The sequence below is a fragment of the Canis aureus genome, chromosome 1 (assembly GCF_053574225.1).
Source record: "Canis aureus isolate CA01 chromosome 1, VMU_Caureus_v.1.0, whole genome shotgun sequence".
NCBI lineage: Eukaryota > Metazoa > Chordata > Mammalia > Carnivora > Canidae > Canis > Canis aureus.
In genome coordinates, this window is record NC_135611.1 from 106,347,797 (window position 1) to 106,368,691 (window position 20,895).

Below are 20,895 nucleotides of genomic sequence, written 5' to 3' on the forward strand. Positions count from 1 at the left end.
CCCTTGGTGAGGGAGGTTTTCCTTATGGATGCTTTCGCTTCAGGCAACACCTCCTCTTGTCCACCCTCACACGTGTGGGCTCTTTCTCTTGCTTTTCACATGCTCTCGGCAGCCTGTACATGTGCGTCCAGATCTGCCCGACAACATGCTGAGTCGTATCTATTCTGCAGTTGGAAGAGCAATTTGTGTTTCTGTGTTAATGTAGGAAATGGTCTTGTATTAGGTTTTGTTACAAAATATCCTGTGGAGCCTGTAATCAAAAGCTGTCCTCTCTCTGTGCAGAAGTTGCTGGAATGGTGCTTTTAAGAAACCTCCCATCCAGTGCTGAGCAAACCAAAACAGAACCTGCCCTAAAATCTCAGCACACCAACAGAGGAGGAAGAGGTGTGTTCTTGACTGAGGAGGAAGAGGTGTGTTCTTAACTGTTCTTGACTGACTGCTGAGACCATCTTCCTGTGGAAATCTGCAGAGGCAGAATTGGAGGCTGTGGCCACCAGGTGACAGTAGCGATTCCTCAAATTTCCTCGTTTAAACTAAAAGACTAAAGGAATCAGGTGAAAAGTCGTCTGAGATTTTTGTGATCCCAAGGAAGTAGTCCAGTTGACTGAGGGAAGCGTGTTAACGTGAGCATTGGTGTCAACTAATTACTGTGCTAAATGTTTTACCTGTAATACATCCTTTGAGCCCCATGTAGACCTGCTGAGGTCTGTAGTAATGATCCCTTTCAATTTTATAAGCAACAATGAGGTTCATAGATGTGATATTCTTTCCTTTTTTTTTTTTAAGACAGAGCTATTGAGGTACAATTGCTGTACAGAAAAATGGCACATATTTAATGTAGGCAATTTGATGAATTTGAACTTATGCGTTGCACCTGTAAAATCATGACCACAATCCTGGCTACAAACATGTCCATCACAACTTAAAGTTTCCTTGTGCCTTTTTTTGCTTTTTTTGTTTTGTTTTGTTTGTTTGCTGTTGTAGTAAGAAAACTTAACATGAGATCTACCCTCTTAACAAATTTGTTAAGTGCACAATACAGTATTAGTAGCTACAGTCACTATGCAGAACAGCTGATCCATCCTGCTACCTTTTTATCTTTTGACCCATAGCTCCAGGCCCTGACAACCACCACAATACTCTCTGCTCCTATGAGCTCAACAACTTTAGATACTTCACTTAAGTACAATTGTGGAGTATTTGTCCTTCTGCCATTGGCTTATTCCATTTAGTATAAGGCCTTAGCAGAAAATGCATAAGGGAGTGCTTCAGGTTGTGAGACCATCCGCGTGAGCCTATGGAAGTATAAAACTCACTGGGAATGGCAGGTACACAGACAAATACGGAACACGGAAACTCTAATGGCTGTATATGAATCACTTTTAATTTTAGTATAAAAGTGAAAAGACAAAAGTGTTAAGAATAACTATAACTACAACAATTTGTTAATGGATACGTAATATGAAAAGACATAAATTGTGACATCAACAATATAAAGTGTTGGGGCGTTCAAGTGTAGAGTTTTATGTACAATTAAGTTAAGCTGTGATCAGGTTATGACAGACTGTCACAACATTTAGATATTTCATGATGTTGCTTCTGGAGAACAGATCACACTCCTCTTGGAGCCAGGCTTGAATTCATCTTCCTGTCTCTAAATTGTTTTTTTTTTTTAAACTGTATACTCCAAATCCCCAAACCCGCAAATGGAAAATATATAATGGAGGACACAATGTGGATTATTTAATGTGGAGTAATTATTGACTTGACCACCAGGTCTGGGTCTCCTGTCTTATATTGCCTCTGAGCTCCCCTACTTTTTTCCCCAAATAAATAAATAATAAATAAATTGGAGTGTGAACCTAGGGAGGGGTAGAAGGGGAGGGAGAGAGAAAAAATCAAGCAGACTCCCTGCTGAGTGAGGAGCCCAGCTGTGGGCTCTATCTCACAACCCTAAAATCATGACCTGAGATGAAATCAAGAGTCAGACGCTTAACTGATTAAGCCACCCTTTATTATTCAGGACGTAATTTGATTTGGCTTTAGGTGTGACTGGTTCTAGGGTTCCACTGAGAGGCCCTATCACTCTCCTTGCTTTTCTTTGATGGTGTGGTTGCTAATTTTAATCAGCCTGGCTTTTGTTCTCAAAACCATAAAGGTATGAGCTGTGATGTCCAGTCTACACATGAGGATACTAAGGCCTACAGAGATTAGATAATTTTCCTACAGAAACTGGAGTCTCTGCACTTACCCACCACTTCCACGGTGCCCCCTGGTGGTGGTGCATCTCTCTCAACATTCCCTGCCCCATTCTGGTGCCCTGAGCTACTCACCCAGAGAGTTACCCGGATTGCTGCACCAGACACATCTTCCCTCCATCCCCCTCTTTCAACCCATCCACTTTCACACCAGCTGCGCCCTGATTCCTGGCTCCCACTCTGCTACTCAGAAGCCAATCTGTCTGACAGTCTCGCTATACGGGAATGATAAAAGGCAAAAAATTGTTCACTGTTATCACTGTTATTATTACTCATATTATTGCTAATATTATTTTCCCATTTCACTCCCTTCTTCTCTCAGAGCTGATGGGGGGTCCTGCCTCCTATCTTCTCTATCCAGTTCTTGTGGCACCCCCATGAGGATATAGATCAAGATCAGGGTTGCTGCAATTCACAAGTTTGTACCTCCACTTGGTGGTCTGATGTACTTGGGGTGATAGGTTTGCCCACACAGGGCCACAGGGACCAAGCTGGGGGTTGTCAGGGTTTACAGTTCTACAAAGATTCCAGGTTAGCATTCTGTGTGGTCTTCAGGCTTGTAAGCAGGAAGGCGTGGTTGTTTCCTAGTGCCTACTGTGGCCACACTGGGTAGAACCTTGCTCTGGGAGGGGCTGTAATGTTTCACTGTCTTGATAAAAAAGTGCAAGTCTGGGCTCTAGAAAAAGATCAAGGACTCCTTGATGCCGCTCCTCAGGCTGCCACCTGTGCCCAGGTGAGCACTGGGGCAGGCTAAGGGGAGCTATGCCCAGTATTAACATGTCAACATCTGTCAGACTTTGCAGTTTAGGGATTTCACGGGCTGACGATGTAGGAAGTCCACCACTCTTGAATAAAGAGACAGAGTTTCAGATGAGATGCTTCATGTTATGGGGGATCCAGGGTGCAGTGGGTCAGGTCCAGCTCTGGGGTTGGCTTAGGGCATGAGAGTGAGTCTCTGAAGCCCGAAGTTTGTTCCAAGCCTGCAGTTTCCCCCTGAGGGTAGGGGCCTCCTGAGGCTCTCACTGCATTAAATGCTTGGATTCTTGCTGTGGGCTCTGAATGCAACCAGTTCTCCCATATTGGTCCTGACTGATTGGACCAGGCATGACTGGCCAAGTACAGTCTGGAGACAAGGCAGGGACATTCTCCTGCAGTCTCCTGAGTCTTGTATAGACTCAGCACGAAGCTCTGCTGGATAGGGATGCTTCATGTTGGGTGATATCAAATAGATTCAGTCAGAAGGTCTCTGTGCCACAGATTGCTGGTCTTCTCCCATTAATCAACCCCATTTCTCCTTAATAAGGAAAAAAAGGTTAATTAGGATACAAGCCCTTAATTAATGAGATTTATGAGGTAATTTAAGTACCTGCAGATTTTTGTTGTTAGGTCATGTACTTAAAGTGCTTTTTAAAAATCTATGAATGCAGGGGTGCCTGATGGCTCAGTCAGTTAAGCATCTGCCTTCAGTTAAGGTCATGATCCCAGTGTCCTGGGATCAAGCCCCACATAGGGCTCCTTGCTCAGTGAGGAGCCTGCTTCTCCCTCTACCTCTGCCCGTTACTCCCCCTATTTGTTCTCTCTTTCTCTGTCAAATAAATAAATACAATCTTTAAAATAAATAAACATGTAAATGCAGTTTAAATTCCTTTGCCCCAAAGTTTAGTAAAACATAATAAAAAGATTTTTGATTATGCCCATGGGAATTAACATGTCCTGAAATTTTCTATGTAGGAAGCATTGATGGCAGTCATTTACATATATCACCTTCCTGAAAGCTCACAGGAGCCCTATGGAAAGGAAACATTTCATATCCTCACATTACAGGTGGAGACAGTGAGGCTTATTGAGGAAAATGACTTGGTCTGGGATTCTTTCTTGTAACCAGTGTCTCTGTCCCAACGGCTCTGTGGAGTTAGGGGGCATCCATTTGACCACCTTCACTTTTGACATTCCCCAAGACAACCCTCAGTTTTGATCACTCACTGGAAGGACTCACATAACACACCAGAAGTTATTATCCTTGTGGTTAGGGCTTGTTATAGCTTCAAGATACAGATTACTGTCAGTGAAAGGGAGAAGGGTATGGGAAAGGATCCAGGGGAATCCCAAATGCGGGGCTTCCACTTGTCTTTCCAGTGGAGTCATGAGCACAGATGTGTTAGCTTCTCCCAGCACTGGTGTGTGACAGCATGCTGACCAGGGAAACTCACCTGAGACTTGACATCAGAATTTTTATTGGGGCTCTGTCACATTGATATGATTCACGGCTCACGTAGATGACCTCAGTCTCCAATCTCTTCAGGAGCAGAGCTGATACCATGTGACCCAAAGCCTTCATCTTAATTTCATTTGTGGAATATCTAGTGTGCTCCCAGGCCCCCAGATAAAGACTCTTTTTTTTTTTTTTTTTTTTTTTAGATAAAGACACTCTTATCAGACAGGGCATTCTAAGGACTTAGACATTCTTTCCAGTAGCCAAGGACAAAGTCGGGTGTGTCTGGCTAAGGTTGAATTATTTTTTTTTAAAGATTTTATTTACCTAATCATGAGAGACAGAGAGAGGCAGAGACATAGGCAGAGGGAGAAGCAGACTCCCTGCAGGGAGCCCAATGCAGGACTCACTCCCAGAACCCTGGGATCACAACCTGAGCCAAAGACAGAAGCTCAACCACTGAGCCACCCAGGTGCCTTTAAGGTTAAATTCTTTACCTCAAAAACCCATTTCTGGGACCCATCTAGCTCCACAAATGGTACTGGCCAAAAGTTGTTATACAGCTGTTTGTATAGAAAGAGGAAACATTGAAAGAACCTAAATGCTCCCAAATGGATATTGGTTGAACAAATCAATCCATGGCCAATGCAATGGAATACTATACAGCCATGAACTACAATGAAGATATAAGAGGAAGGGCTTCAAATGAGCTACAAGCAGAAAAACAACTTCATGTATTTTCAGGGGCATCAGCTATAGTCAAACACTAAGGAGGACCAATTAACACTTTCAATGATACATAATGTATTATTTTCCTATTAAAACAAATACAGATGTGTTTTTGCAATATGCTGCAAATATTCATATGGGTTTTCAGAACATAGCAGGAGACTTAAGAGATACTGAATAAACCTCTGGACACTCTGAGGTGTGTATTTACCCTCCTCTGACTAAACTTGGGTTTAATATTAGAGAAGCCAAAATAAAGAAGGGTATTGAATGGTACGATACCACCTTGGTAAAAATATGCATGTGTGCGTGAGTATGTATTACATATCAAAACTGAAAAGTTTCAGGGTACCTGGGTGGTTCAGTAGGTTAAGTGTCTACCTTTGGCTGAGGCCCTGATCTCCGGGTCCTGGAATTGAACCCCATTTTAGGCACCCTGCTCAGCGGGGAGTCTGCTTCTCCCTCTGCCTCTCCCCCTGCTCATGCTCTCTCTCTCTTAAATAAATAAATTAAATTTTTTTCTTAAAAAAAATCTGATTCCAGTGAATAGTCTTTCCTGCTTTTTCGAATATTAGTTGACCATAGAGTTGAGGCCCCATTTCAGGGTTCTCTATTCTGTTCCATTGATCTATGTGTCTGTTTTTTTGCCAGTACCACACTGTCTTGATGATCACAGCTTTGTGGTACAACTTGAGAACAGGCATTATGATGCCCCCGGCTCTGGTTTTCTTTTTCAATATTCCCCTGGCTAATCTGGGTCTTTTCTGATTCTACACAAATCTTAAGATGATTTGTTCCAACTCTCTGAAGAAAGTCCATGGTATTTTGATAGGGATTGCATTGAACGTGTAAATTGCCCTGGGTAGCATTGACATTTTCACAATATTAATTCTTCCAATCCATGAACATGGAATATTTTTCCATCTCTTTGTGTCTTCCTCAATTTCTTTCAGAAATGTTCTGTAGTTTTTATGGTATAGATCCTTTACCTCTTTGGTTAGGTTTATTCCTAGGTATCTTATGCTTTTGGGTGCAATTGTAAATGGGTTTGATTCCTTAATTTCTCTTTCTTCAATCTCAATATTAGTGTATAGAAATGCCACTGATTTCTAGGCATTGATTTTGTATCTTGCCACGCTGCCAAATTGCTGTATGAGTTCTAGCAATATTGGGGTGGAGTATTTTGGGTTTTTTATGTACAGTATCATGTCATCTGCGGAGAGGGAGAGTTTGACTTCTTCTTTGCCAATTTGAATGCCTTGGCCACAGCAACTTCTTGCAAGATACATCTATGAAGGCAAGGGAAACAAAATTAAAAATGAACTATTGAGACTTAATCAAGATAAAAACCTTCTGCACAGAAAAAGAAACAATCAACAAAACTAAAAGACAACCTACAGAATGGGAGAAGATATTTGCAAATGACGTATCAGATAAAGGGCTAGTATCCAAGATCTATAAAGAACTTCTTAAACTCAACAGCAAAGAAACAAACAATCCAATCATGAAATGGGTAAAAGACATGAACAGAAATTTCACCAAGGAAAACATAAACATGCCTGACAAGCGCGAGAGAAAATGCTCTGCATCAGTTGCCATCAGGGAAATACAAATCAAAACCACAATGAGATACCACCTCACACCAGTGAGAATGGTGAACATTAACAAGACAGGAGACAACAAATGTTGGAGAGGATGTGGAGAAAGGGGAACCCTCTTGCACTGTTGGTGGGAATGTGAACTGGTACAGCCACTCTGGAAAATTGTGTGGAGATTTCTCAAGGAGTTAAAAATAGAGCTACCCTACCACCCAGCAATTGCACTGCTGGGGATTTATTTTCCCCAAAGATACAGATGCAGTGAAAAGCTGAGACACCTGCACTGCAATGTTTATAGCAGCAATGTCCACAATAGCCAAACTAGTGGAAGGAGCTTCGGTGTCCATCGAAAGATGAATGGAGGGGATCCCTGGGTGGCGCAGCGGTTTGGCGCCTGCCTTTGGCCCAGAGCGCGATCCTGGAGACCTGGGATCGAATCCCACGTCGGGCTCCCGGTGCATGGAGCCTGCTTCTCCCTCTGCTTGTGTCTCTGCCTCTCTCTCTCTCTCTGTGTGACTATCATAAATAAATAAAAAGGTTAAAAAATATTAAAAAAAAAAAAGAAAGATGAATGGATAAAGAAGATGTGGTCTATGTATACAATGGAATATTACTCAGCCATTAGAAACAACGAATACCCACCATTTACTTCAACATGGTTGGAACTGGAGGGTATTATTCTGAGTGAAGTAAGTCAATTGGAGAAGGACTATAATTATATGGTTTCACTCATATGGGGAATATAAAAAAATAATGAAAGGGATTATGGGGAAAGGAGAGAAAATGAGTGGGAAAAATCAGAGAGGATGACAAAACATGAGAGACTCCTAACTCTGCGAAACGAACAAGGGATAGTGGAAGAGGAAGTGGGTGGGGGGATGGGGTGACTGGGTGACAGACACTGAGGGGGACACTTGACAGGATGAGCACTGGGTGTTATACTGTATGTTGGCAAATAGAACTCCAATAAAAAATATACAAAAAAATAAAATAAAAATAAAATTTAAAAACCTGAAAAGTTTCAGATAACAACTCTGGTTTTATCTCTGGGTGATCTGTTACAGGTGACTTTTGAATAGTAGTAATTAAATTCTGATAAATAATTATATGTTTTATTTATAAAGTGTTTTATTTATTTATAAATTTATAAATGTAAAAATTATGAATGTATAAATATGTGTAGGTATATTTAAATATTTATTATAAATATTAATATGTTCACATATATATTTAGATAAGTATTCATAATAGTTTAAAACTAATAAAATTAATAACTAAAAGAGTATTTTTTTAAAAGATTTATTTATTTATTTTTATTTATGATAGACACTGAGAGAGAGAGAAAGAGGCAGAGACACAGGAGGAGGGAGAAGCAGGCTCCATGCCGGGAGCCCGACGTGGGACTCGAACCCGGGACTCCAGGATCGCGCCCCGGGCCAAAGGCAGGCGCCAAACCGCTGAGCCACCCAGGGATCCCTCTAAAAGAGTATTTTTTAAAAAGATTTTATTTATTTATTTGAGAGAGAAACCATGAGCAAAGGGGAAGGGGCAGAGGGAGAGGGAAAGTAGACTCCCTGCTGAGCAGGGAGCCCAATGCAGGGCTGATCCCAGGAGTCTGAGATAATGACCTGAGCTAGAGGCAGGTGTTTAAATGGCTGAGTCAGGCGCCCCCAAAAGAGTATTAATTCTATTTTTCTTTCTTAAGAATTTTCCAGGGGTGCCTGGGTGGCTCAGTCAGTAAAGCATCTGCTTTCAGGCTCAGATCATGATCCCAGGGTCCCAGGATTGAACATTGGGCTCCCTGCTCAGCAAAAAGCCTGCTTGCTTCTCCCTCTGCCTGCTGCTCTCCCTGCTCATGCTCTCTCTCTCTGTCAAATAAGTAAATAAAACCTTAAAAAAAAAAGAATTTTCCAAAACTTGTATGACCCATGCATTGATTTTGAAATGAAAATAGTATTTGTTGGGGCACCTGAGTGGCTCAGTGGTTGAGCGCTGCCTTTGGCTCTGGTCGTGATCCTGGGGTCCTGGATTGGGCCGTTGCAGGAAGCCTGCTTCCCCCTGCCTGTGTTTCTGCCTCTCTCTCTCTCTCTGTGTCTCTCATGAATAAATAGATAAAATCTTAAAAAAAAAAAAAAAAGTAGTAGTTGTTGTCATGAAAATGAAAGACGGACATACTCCTAAGTCCAGCTTGAAAGACTTGTCGATTGACTAATTCTGGGGTCTCCCCTCTGCCTGCCTTCTCAGTTAGCCTGTCTGGATCTCTGTGTCCCCATGTTTCCCTTTTCTCCGTGGAGTATCCAGATGCAGACACATCCCACATGATCAGTGCCTCGCCCCCTTGAGCACACTCTGCTCTGTCTCTGTAGTACTTCTATTACTAACTTTGAAGATCCAACACAAAGGAATGGGTTCTATACATTTTGGCCTAGGCACACAATAGCACACCCAGCAGCTACTCCAAATGTCAAGGTGGAGGAAGATTTGCTGACCTGGAGACAGACTTAGAATAAGCTGTTGGTTTTAGGGAGGGAGAAGCAGCCCCTCATCAAATGAGACAACACAATTTAAAATTTGAGTTTTGCAGGGATTAGGAAAAATGAAAATGAATAACTGTCCATGTTCAAAAAGTCTGATGTCTCATATTTATTGTGCTTTTCAGTATTTTCCAGTTTTCCTAAAAGTGAGCATAAGGGTTTCTTTTTTTGACCAGGTATAAATAAGCTTAAATAATGCTATAAATAAGCTTTAAAAAAATGAGGTGAGTAAATAGTAAGCTAAAAGCACCCCAGAGTCATAAAGATAACAATTCCCCAAGCATCTCCTCCCTAGTCCCGCCTGCACCATGGTTCAGAGTCCACCCTGGGGCGCAGGAAGAGGGTGGGGACTAGCAGCCCAAAGCCAGAGATGCAGGTCTGTGAAGAAGCAGAGGAGGCTGTCCAGCCCCTGGACAGACACCTAGCCCAGGAGGACCTGTGGAACCCATGGATCCTTCCAGACCCAGATGCAGACTATGGAGGAAGATGGTTCTCCTAGGTAAGAGAGCTGAACCCACAGGACAGCGGAGTGGTAGAGGAGAGGGGGGCAAGGCTGGCATCCGGACTTTCATGAGCTCACAGACCTGGGCGTACTTCACCTATAGAAACATTTTCTGTCTTACACACACACACACACACACACACATGCACGCACAGTGTTCATCCCCATCCACCCTCAGGAGTGATGAACCTGGACCCCCACTCAGAAAACATCTCCTCTGGGTGCCTAGTCTGCCCTGATCCCCTCCCCCACCTGTCTAGCTGGACTCCTTCCAAACCCCTCACTTCTCTCCAGGAACCTCTCAGCCCCACTGACAGGGACAACTCTCATGTCTTGCTGGCTACTCTGTGGCCTGGAGTCGGGAGAGGGGAGAGTCTCAGATGTCTTTGCCTCAAAGCAGCCTCAGAGGTAGCCAGTCTGTGTTTGGCTACACAGACAATGGATCTCCATGTCTTAGGTGATGACAGATTATTACCCACATTCACATGCACTCCACTGAATTTAGATGCTAAGTCAAAGACATGTGTAGATAGTCTTGGGGGGCTTTATCCACCCACCCTTGATATCAGCCAAGCACTCTCACTAGGTTCTGCCCCATGCTCAGAGATGCTGTGATGTGGTGGTGGCTGAGACAGCCTCATGGAGTTCAGAGTCTAGAGTGAGATGAGATCTATCTCCAGACTCTGATGACTCAGAGTGACAGGGATGGGGATGAGGTGGCCCAGGAGGCTGGGGGAGCCCTAAGGGGCCACCTGACCCAGACTAGGGAGGAGGGGATATCAGACCTGAGAACTTAAAGATGAGTAGAAGTGAGCTGACAAAGGGGATGGGGATGGGGAGGAGGGAGCAGGGCTCTGTGTGCCAGAAACAGGGAACAGCATGTGTGAAAGCCTGAAGTCAAAAGAGAGAATGTGGTATCAAGAGAGCTATCTATGTCTGGGGCACACAGTATAGATACTATGTCTTCTGATAAATGAATGCATAAATGCACACATGAATAAGGGAGTTCATGGGATAATGAGGTGGGGTGGGTGTGATCCAAAAGGAGACTAGATGAGAGTCATAAAGACTAGCTCTCTCTAAGACTGTCTTATACACCATGCTGAGTTCGAACTTTATCTGTGTAGTGACAGGGAGCCATGGAAGGTACCTGAACAGGGGGAGAGCAGGGTCATAACTGGGTCTTTATAAGGATCCACCTAACTGTCATATGAGGATGGGTTGGAGACTGAGTGTCCAAAGAGGAAACCAGGCTGGAAGAAGATGAGGATGGAATGGACCAGGGCAGAGGCTGAGGGGATGGGGAGGAGGAGACAAGCAGGGGAGCTAAAAACTCATGGCTTGTTTACCACTGTCCCTGGGGATCATGGCCTGGATGGTGTAAATCAATCTCTCTTCTCACTTTCTCTTTTCTCTCTCTCTCATGTATGTGTATTCTATTTGTCCTCTTCAGCCAGTCTGCTGGCCTGTGGGATCCACCAAGCCTTTGGCCAAATGTTCATCAGCCCAGACTCACTTATAGGAGTCAAGGGATTTCGGACTGTCCTGGTCCTCGAGAATGCCACCCAAGATGCTCAGGAATACAGTTGGCACCGTGGTGCAGAGGACACTGTGGAAAATATGATTGTCAGCTACAAACCTCCCTTCAATTCCTGGCTATCTGGGCCTATGTTCAGCGGCCGGGAGAATGTGACCAGGTTGGGTGACCTGGTGATCAGGAGATCTGCATTTAGTGACACAGGGAACTACACTGTAAGGGTGGACACAGGCAATGAGACCCAGAGAGCAACTGGCTGGCTTGAAATTCAAGGTGAGTTGGCAGGCTGCCCTATTTCCATCGGACCTGGGGGCTTTGGGAGTGAGGTCCCTTAGAGATCATACTATCCAAGCTTCCTCTACCCCAAGGTGACAGTGGGCCTCAGCAGATGGTAGGCTAGCTTCTCCCGCAGAGATGGGTCAGTCATTTCCTTTACATGCTCCATCAGGGTATCAGTTATGCATCATTGCATAACACAGAGCCATAAACAGTAGTTTCAAGCAGCACCCACTTATTATGACACATTCCTGTGGGTCAAAAGTCTGGGACAGTGCTATGCTATGAGACTCACAAGGTGTTGAATCAGGGCTGTGGGCTCGTCTGTGGCTCTGTCCATGGGCATTTCACGTCATGGTTCTTTGCTTCTTCAAGGTCAGCTGAATTCTCTCTCTCTGGTCTGTTAAGTAGGAGTCTTATATGACATAAGGTAACACTTAGAATGACAGCCCATTACTTTTGCCATGTTGTGTAGGTTAGAAGAAAATCATGGGTTTCACCCACATTTGAAGGGCAGGGATTATATAGCCTGGAGATCATGGGTCCATCTTGGAGTTCTATCTACTACAGACAGCTCCTGGAGGCTCCATAGGTCTAGGGGGCAGAATGTGGACTTGGAGACAGGAAGCCCTATGTTTACCTCTGACTGTGTATATGTCACATGGCCCTGAGCCTTTGTCTTCCCCTCCGTGGTGTTCTCAGTTTCCTCATCTGTAGCCTGAGGATAGTATCTACCATTGTCTGTTGTATGATTGGGTGGGGTATTTGTAAAGTGAATGGGACTTAGATAATGGGAGCAATTATTATAGAGAATCCAAATACCACCTGTCACTTTGAATTCTACCCATGGTTCCTCAGTTGGGGGTGTTCTGATTTTAGGTTCTGGGTTCAGAAACTACCATTAGGCTACATACCCATCCCAGGAGCTCACCATTATTGTAGTGGATGCCACAGTGATGACCCAGAGCATAGGACGGTGCACTCAGACTAGTGCCCACATCTCAACTACTCATGCCCACTCCCTACTTTTCTGTCCCTCTCAGCTCTAGGGGTGTTCCTTTGCCAAGACCCCACACCCCATATTACAACTCTTGGCTTCTCATCAACCTACCCCAGAGTCCCCTTTGAAGAGGAGCAGAGCTTAAGGTGGCAGACCCCACCCTAATGACTTCTTCCTATTTCCCCCAGAGTTGGAAAGCAACCCAGAGATCTGGGTCAACACCAGCTCTGTGGTAGAGGACGTGGATTCTGTGGCTGCCATTTGCTACACCAATGCCACCAATATCAGGTGGTATGTGGATTACACACTGGTATCCAGCAATGACCGGATGACAATCTCCCCGGACCTCCAGACCCTCATCATCCACAGGGTCACCCGCCGAGACAGAGCACTTTATTGTGAGATAGATACTATCATGGAGATTCCTCGGAGGAGTGAAATTCTCTCTCTAACTGTGGCCTGTGAGTGGTCTGGGGCCATGAGAGTGATGCCAGTGGTGGGCACAGGGCCTTCCAGTGACATAACAATAAGACAGGCAGAACTAGAGAGAGGAAACACCATGAGCCAGCCCATGGACCAGTGGATCTGGGTTTGAATCTCAGCTCTTTGGACTTAGAATCACCCTCACTGCACAGAACAATCTGCTATTTAAAACAGGGACCCTAATTCCTACTCCTCAGATTAGAAATAGTGCGAAATTTGTTCAGAGCTGGCTTTTGTAAAGAGGAGACTGCTTACAACTAATAGTCTCTTAAAAAATGACAGTTTATTAAATATTCAAATCCCACATTCTCTTGAGCCTTCAGATTTATTGATCTTTTTATTCTGGTTTTCTAAATTTGGTAAAATCCCCTTCATTTTTCCTTTGTAGTCAGATTGAACTGACTGCACTCTTAAACAGACAGTTCTATTTTAAAGCTAAATGAAAGTCTCACACATTCTCTTTTCTCCATAATCCTTTGATTTCCTGCCAAGGCAAGTATACAACCTAGCCAGACCTCCCCAAAATCTCAAACAGGTCTTGTAAGTCAAAGACATTGACTTATAAATACAATGAACCTTGGGTCTTTCCAACATTCTGGGACTTTTCACATTTACCAAACTCTTTCACATCTTTCCACTGTGAAAAAGCACAAGTCTTGAATGTTTTTCACACCTTAATCTAAAAACACACAGAATCTGATGTGTTGCTTCTATTCGTATTTTATTGTGACATGAAGAGCTATCATGGGGCTGGCTCATAGTAGGTGCTTGATAACAGAAGATGTTGTAATTATAGTTGTGTTGTTGGCACAGTTGCCTTGTGTGTGTTGGGTCTAGGGGATAATTGGGGTGCAGCGTAGGGGCACCTCCTGGTCAAGGAGGACTACATGTGGGCTGAGGGAAAGAGACAAGGTCCCAAGGTCAGAAACATAGCTCTGGTCTCCTGCTCTGTCTCTGCAGATGGGCCAGATGAAGTGTTGCTGAGTACCAGTCCCAGTATCTTCAAAGGTGTCCTATCTGCTAAGATAGGCTCCCAGGTGGATATGGCGTGTACTGCCTTTTCTGTTCCAAGTCCCAAGTATCATTGGAGCCACAATGGCTCTCTCCTAAGCTTCTCAGATGCAAGCATCACTCTCCCAAGTCTGGCCTGGGAACAGATGGGCAGATACAGATGCATCGTGGACAACCCCGTGACCCAGCTGACGATGTACAGAGAATTCCAGATCCAGACACCCCGTGAGTACAGCAGCTCCCCTCTGGGGCTCATGCTCCCCAAATCTTCTCCTCCCAATGCTTTTATTTTTTAAAGATTTTATTTATTTATTCATGAGAGACACAAAGAGATAGGCAGATACATAGACAGAGGCAGAAGCAGGCTCCCTGCAGGGAGCCCAATGCGGGACTTGATCCGAGGACCCCAGAATCATGCTCTGAGCTGAAAGCAGATGCTCAGCCGCTGAGCCACCCAGGCATCCCTCAACTCCATGCTTTTGCCTAAATAGTGCCTGTCATTGTGAATGCCATCTCCACCTTGCAATGCCATGCTTACAATGGTTGAGTAAAATGTCCCCATCCTCTAAGGTCCAAGTCCAAAGCTGCCTCCTCTATGAAGCCCTCAGAGACCTCAGGTCAGAGCAAGGGTGGATCCCTGGAAGATATGGTCAGCCAACATTCACTGGGCACTTACTGTGTGCCAGCCACCATTCTAACCTGTATGACCCTCACAGCGACTGTTGTTAACACCACCTCCACTTACAGATAAGAAAAATGAGCTATGGGAAGTTGGAGCGCTTTATTCAAGATTCCAGTTCCAATCAACAGAAGAGGCTGGGTTCAAACTCTGGCAATCCAACCTCACAGCCTATGTCCACAGCTATTTTGCTTGATTGCCTCAATATGAGAAAGTAGAAAGGTCAGGGGAAGCGGAGATCTGTTGTGGATGTGATGTCTGGAACTTAGCTTGGGAATGAATGTATATATAGGAAGAGCTCCTCTCTGAGCCTCAGTTTCCCTATATGTAGTGTCGAGATTAAAAGGGTCCCTATATGACAGGGTTTCTGGTAGAATTAAATCAGACAATGCGTGAGAATCTATCAGCCTGGCTTGTCCTAGAGAAAGCCACATACACAACTGAATGTGGGCTGAAGACATTTATTCTGGTCACTCCACACTATTTACTAAAGCATCTGCTACACACTAGACATGACCAACCAACTGTGAATGATTATGCACCAACTGATTTACACCTTTCTTACTCCACTGGACTGTGAGCTTCAGGAGGATAGAAGCTGGGAGAGCTGTTTGCTCACCTTTTGTCCCCAGTGCTTAGCATGGTGCCTGGCACATTGTTGGCGCTCAGTGAATACCTGTGCAATAGGTTAATGACCCTGTGTAACCAGCACCCCTGATCCTGTCACTCTATCCCCTTGAGTGGGTTTATTCTTTTTCAGAGTACTTCTTGCAGCCTGCAATCATATCAGACATCTCTTTGCTTTGTCGTCAACTGTCCACTTCCCAGCTGGAATGCCAGCCCCATGAGGGCAAGAAGTTTGTTTTGTTCACTGAATTCCTAGCACTTAGAACATATCAGATGTTGATTGATAAATCTCTGAAGAACAGATGTGTGGTGAACGAAGGGTTGAGTGGTGGTATTCCTGACCCCCTTGTATCCTCTTCTCCAGGGAACATTCCTGTTGTTGTAAACAGAGGTTTCTACATCTCAGGAGCCAAAGTGGTGTGGCTCATTGTGATGATAGTCCTGGGCAGCCTCTACATCTGTGGAATCCTGATCTACGGCTTGATCAGCAATTTATCCATCAGGTGCCTGTTGCCCTGGGTCGAGGGTTGGGTGCTGGCTCAGGACTGGGTCTCAAGAGCACTCCCCTAACGGGAGAAGGCAGAGACAGGAGGGGAAGGGACAAGGCAGGAATGGGTTGTCAGGAATCATTTGGGGCAGACAGATAGGTGGAAGACCAGAAGCCAGTGGCAGAGAGGGAGGGTGTAGAGGCAGTCAAGCTTCTACACAGCAATAGGGTTTCACCCAGTGACTTCTTTTCAGCCCAGTTTCTTTGTGTTTATGATGTTGATATGGAAGTTGACCTGGAGGGGCATCCATGAGAATGAACAGGGTGGGTTTCAAGCATCCAGCATGTGTCTGGTACATGGTAGTTACTAGTTACCACATGAAGTCAGGGAAACAGGTAGTAGAGTCAACTAAGCAGGGGAAGAGATTGGGCAGAGGAAAATTCTAATCAGGATTCCAATCCCAGCTCTGCCTCTAGCTGTCTGAGTGTGACCTTGAGTAGATCACACTCCTCTCAGGTCCTCTTAGCTCATTTGGAGGATATGAAGGGTAACACCCCCCTGAAGGGAGATATGGGGGGTACACACAATTCTTGGAGGATGAAGCAATTATCAGTATTCTCAGTACAGAGTAGATCAGGATTTCTCAAGCTCAGTATTATTGATATTTGGGGCCAGATAATTATTTCAGGGGAAGGGGATAAGGCTGTCCTGTGCACTGTAGCATGAGCATCTCTGGCCTCTACCCACTTGATATCTGTAGGAATAACCTTCTTCAATCTCAGTTTATACCACCAAAAATGACTGTAGGCATTAGAAATGTCCCAAGGATGGCAAAATTGTCTTGTTTGAGACCTATTGCAGTAGATGTTACAGATAGCAGTGATGATGGAAATGATGTTGACACTGATGATGTTGGTGATGCTAAAGTGGTGGTGGTGATGGTGGTGATGGTGGTGATGGTGGTGGTGGTGGTGGTGGTGGTAATGATGGTAATGGTGATGGTATTGATTGTGGTGATGATGGTGAAGGTTTTAGAAGATGCATTCTTTTTTCAAATCATTTTAGTATTTTGATATGGAGCCAATCTGTGATCATTGCACAATTTCTCTATCAAGAAGCCTACAGTATTGACCATCAGGATGACAGCCCATTCGTGCTTTAGTTTGCCATGTGTAAAATGCAAGTGATACTGGTGCTGACCTCACAGGGATATCTACTATGGGAATAAAGTAAGGTATCACTGATAAATAGCTTGGAACAAAGCATGGGACACAGTAAGGGCTCAACAAAATCTGAGGTATTATTATTAATAATATCATCATCCAATGTACTTTTCCAAACTAGTCATGATTAAACTCTAGGCAGTTTAAGAGGGGTTCTAGGATATATATATATATATATATATATATATATATATATATATATATATATATGTTGCTTTTTCTTCTATAGCCTGAAAGAAGCTAACTAGACAGTCATAACTCCCTCATCACAGCCAGGAGCGAACCCAACATCTCCACTGCCTCATTCTCCTTAGAGGTGCCACATTCTCCTTGATCTTAGTTCTTCAGGCTAGCATGCATGAGAACAAAGGGCTGGGAGTCAGAGTGGCCAGGTTCAGAATATTAGCCTCTGTCATTTTCTAGCTGTGTGACTTTAGGCAAGTACCTTTATCTTTCTGAACTGTTTCTTCATCCATAATACGAGGTTAAAATTTCTACCTTGTGTGACTATTGAGAGCGTTCAATATAATGTCTGTAAATCATTTACCATAGTGTCTGGAATATAATAGGTGTGAAATAACTTACTATTATTATCACCAGTAATTAGGCCAGGTAGTGCCAACTCCTTCCCCAGGCACACTCAGCCCCTTTTACCTCCCCACCTCTGCTGGCCCATGACATCTTCCTTCAGCGACCTTAAGACATCAGAAATGATGAACCATATGGGGAATGTGGAGGAAGGACTCTTGGTGTAGAAGTTAAGCTCTCAGATTTGTCCCCTGCTACTCCTGAGGTCCTTCACAAGGAGGGCTTAGAAAGAAGAAGCTTACCACACCAGCATCTCCCCAGGACTCTGCTGCATTCTCTGTTTCCTACAGACCTGAGATATGACATCTTCCCTGATTTCTCCCCATAGGCGGAGCCAGTTAAACGAGTGTTAACCTCAGACCATGAGGACAAGACCAGGTGGGCAAGGAGGTGAGGTGGAATGAGGGAGGAGGGCTGAGAGAGTTCCCATAGGGATGGGTTAGGCTGGAGACAGTCCAGAGCCTAGGTGGAGGAGACAGTCAAGAGAAGGAACTGGCCCAGTTGCCCTGAGGTTGGGAGATGGAGGCTCCTGTAGGAAGTCTGGAGCCCATAACAAGGAGGGGGAATGGGCAATGGGGAGTAGGCTGGGGTGGGTCATATGCGGTGCACTGTGCTGTAATTTCAAGGCCTCTTCTCCACCAACAAATGCACTTCTGCCTTCTCCTTTTCCTTAGCTTGACACCATGGCAACACCATAGAAGATGCAAAGACGACCATTGCCAGTGACCGGGAAACTGAACAAACTATAAATGCCCAACAACCAGGAATGGCTTAAATGAACATGGCACAAATTGAGCTTAACTGTCATCGTTAGACACCATGCTGGGGAAGGGTGCTCACTGATGCAACAAATGCTTATAATTCATTGTTAGAAAAGCATAACATAAAGTTGTACCTGCTAGGACCATCATTATGAAAAGGATAGATTAATTGACTGATATAATATGTATAGTATGTATGTATTTGTTCTACAGTTGTATATGTACACACATATATACTTATATATGTACATATATACACATATATGTGTGTACATATACACACACACATATATACACACCTGTACAAATAATACAGAAAATGTTATCTATTAACAGTCCTATCTCTTAATTTCCTTCTTTGCACTTTACTGTATGTTCTAAAGTGGTTTTTTTTCTTACAAAATGTATAAACTGTTTTTATAATCAGGAAAAGAAAACCCAATAAAGCTATGGGCCCAGCGCACATCCTGGCACCACTCTGCTGTGCTAAAACACAATAAAATATCACCTGCAGGAAGAACCAGCTAAGGCTTTTAGCGCCTCCTGTCCCATTTCCACCAGCTAACAGCCTGCCTCATATGGGCTGACCAGCATTGTCTTCTGAATCATCTTCAATGTGCACAGGCAGATTGAAAATAGATGTGTGCATGCTTATGTTCTTCTCATGGATTTGCCCTTTTGTGATCTCTGCACTCACTTATTTAATCACTATATCTGTGTGTCAAAATGCATAGATTCACAGATATTTCCGAAACCATCTCATTTGCCTGATAGAAAACCAAACACGTCCTGAGTTAACCACTGCATATACCCATCGACAGAGGTGGGCATTATACTATTTCTATATCTAAACCTGCATCTCCCCACCTTACAGTCTTTTGGGTTTTTTTAGATTTTATTTATTTATTCATGAAAGACACACAGAGAGAGAGGCAGAACATAGGCAGAGGGAGAAGCAGGCTCCATGTAGGGAATCCAACACAGAACTTGGTCCTGGGTCTCCAGGATCACACCCTGTGCAGAAGGCAGATGCTCAACCGCTGAGCCACCCAGGCATCATCCCCCCACCTTACAGTCTTAAGTAGATATGGCTGTTGAATTTTATCTAAAGCCTTTCCATTATTGTTAAATTTTTATTATTTTTTAACCAAAGGTAGATTTATATATAGTAAAATACACTAATCTTACATGTATAATTCAATGAGTTTTGATAAATACATACACTCATGTAACTACTATCCCAGTCAAGATATATGATATTTCCTGCATCCCAGAGTTTCCTTGTGCGCCATTAAAGTTATTTGCCAGCCACACACTCTCAAAAGAGAGGCAGCTGCCTTTGTGAATTTCTGTTCCAATAGGTTAGTTTCATCTTTTCTTGGACTTCATCTAAGTGGAATTGGAGTATATTCTTTTGTATCTGGCTTCTTTCACTCAATATGCTTTTGAAAGTCATTAATGTTAAATGTTTTTTTCTTTTAATGTTGACTAGTAGTATTCTGTTGTTTGGCTATAGCACTTTGGTTATCCATTCACTTATTTATGGGCATTTGTTTTTGTTGTTGCTTTATTGTTGTTGATGGGCATTTGAATTGTTTCTACCTTTAGTATTATGAATAATGCTGCTATAAACATTCACGTGCAAATGTTTGTGTGGACCTTTGTTTTCATTCTTGGATAAAAACTAGGGGTGGAATTGCTGGGACTTAGAGTGGGTATATTATGTTTAACTGTATACAAAACCACTACATTGTTGTACAGAACACATGGTTGTACTATTTACATTCCCACCAGAAATATACAATAGTTCCAATTCCTCCATACCTTCTCCAACATTTGGTGTGCTTAGGCTTTTATTTTCACATCTGCCATTCTAGCAGATGTGATAGGGCATTTCATTGTGATGAATTTTCATTTCATTGATGTCCAGTGGTGTTGACCACCTTTCATGTACCTACTGGCCATTTGGATCTCTTCTTTTATGAAATATATGAATGAGTCTTTTTTCTCATTAAAAAAATTAGGTTATTGTGTTATTAACTGGTAATTATATATTCTAAGTTCAAGCCCCTTTTCAGGGATACATATATATATTTTCTCCCACTTTGTGACTTGCCTTTTCATTTCAATCATGTCTTTTGATGAACAGGAGTTTATAATGAAAAAAATATATATATATATAATGCTGACTGTTGTGGATGCCCTGTAAAAAATCTTTGCATACCCATAGATATTCTCCTAAATTTTTCTTCTAGAGCAATTCTGTCTGATAGAAATATAATGCAAGTTAAATATGTAGTTTCATAATTCTAGTAGCTATAATAAAAAAAGGTAAAAAGAAACTGGTGAAATTACTTTTTAATAATGATGTATTTAACCCAATATATCT

General features: G+C 43.3%; 1 protein-coding gene across 2 annotated transcripts; it reads left to right on the forward strand.

Moving 5' to 3' along the window:
• The first annotated feature begins 9,694 nt into the window (after positions 1 to 9,694).
• Positions 9,695 to 20,460, forward strand: CEACAM18 (CEA cell adhesion molecule 18). Of its 2 annotated transcripts, none has more exons than XM_077861823.1 (7): positions 9,695 to 9,830; positions 11,287 to 11,643; positions 12,835 to 13,107; positions 14,090 to 14,365; positions 15,811 to 15,949; positions 18,074 to 18,135; positions 18,420 to 20,460. In XM_077861823.1, exons 1-6 carry the CDS (start codon positions 9,779 to 9,781, stop codon positions 18,096 to 18,098), a joined length of 1,122 nt encoding a protein of 373 aa, XP_077717949.1. In that variant the 5' UTR covers positions 9,695 to 9,778; the 3' UTR covers positions 18,099 to 18,135; positions 18,420 to 20,460. The 2 variants fall into 2 exon arrangements, with proteins under 2 accessions (XP_077717949.1, XP_077718046.1); XM_077861920.1 differs by having other exon boundaries at positions 18,074 to 18,123.
• The last annotated feature ends 435 nt before the right edge of the window (positions 20,461 to 20,895 follow it).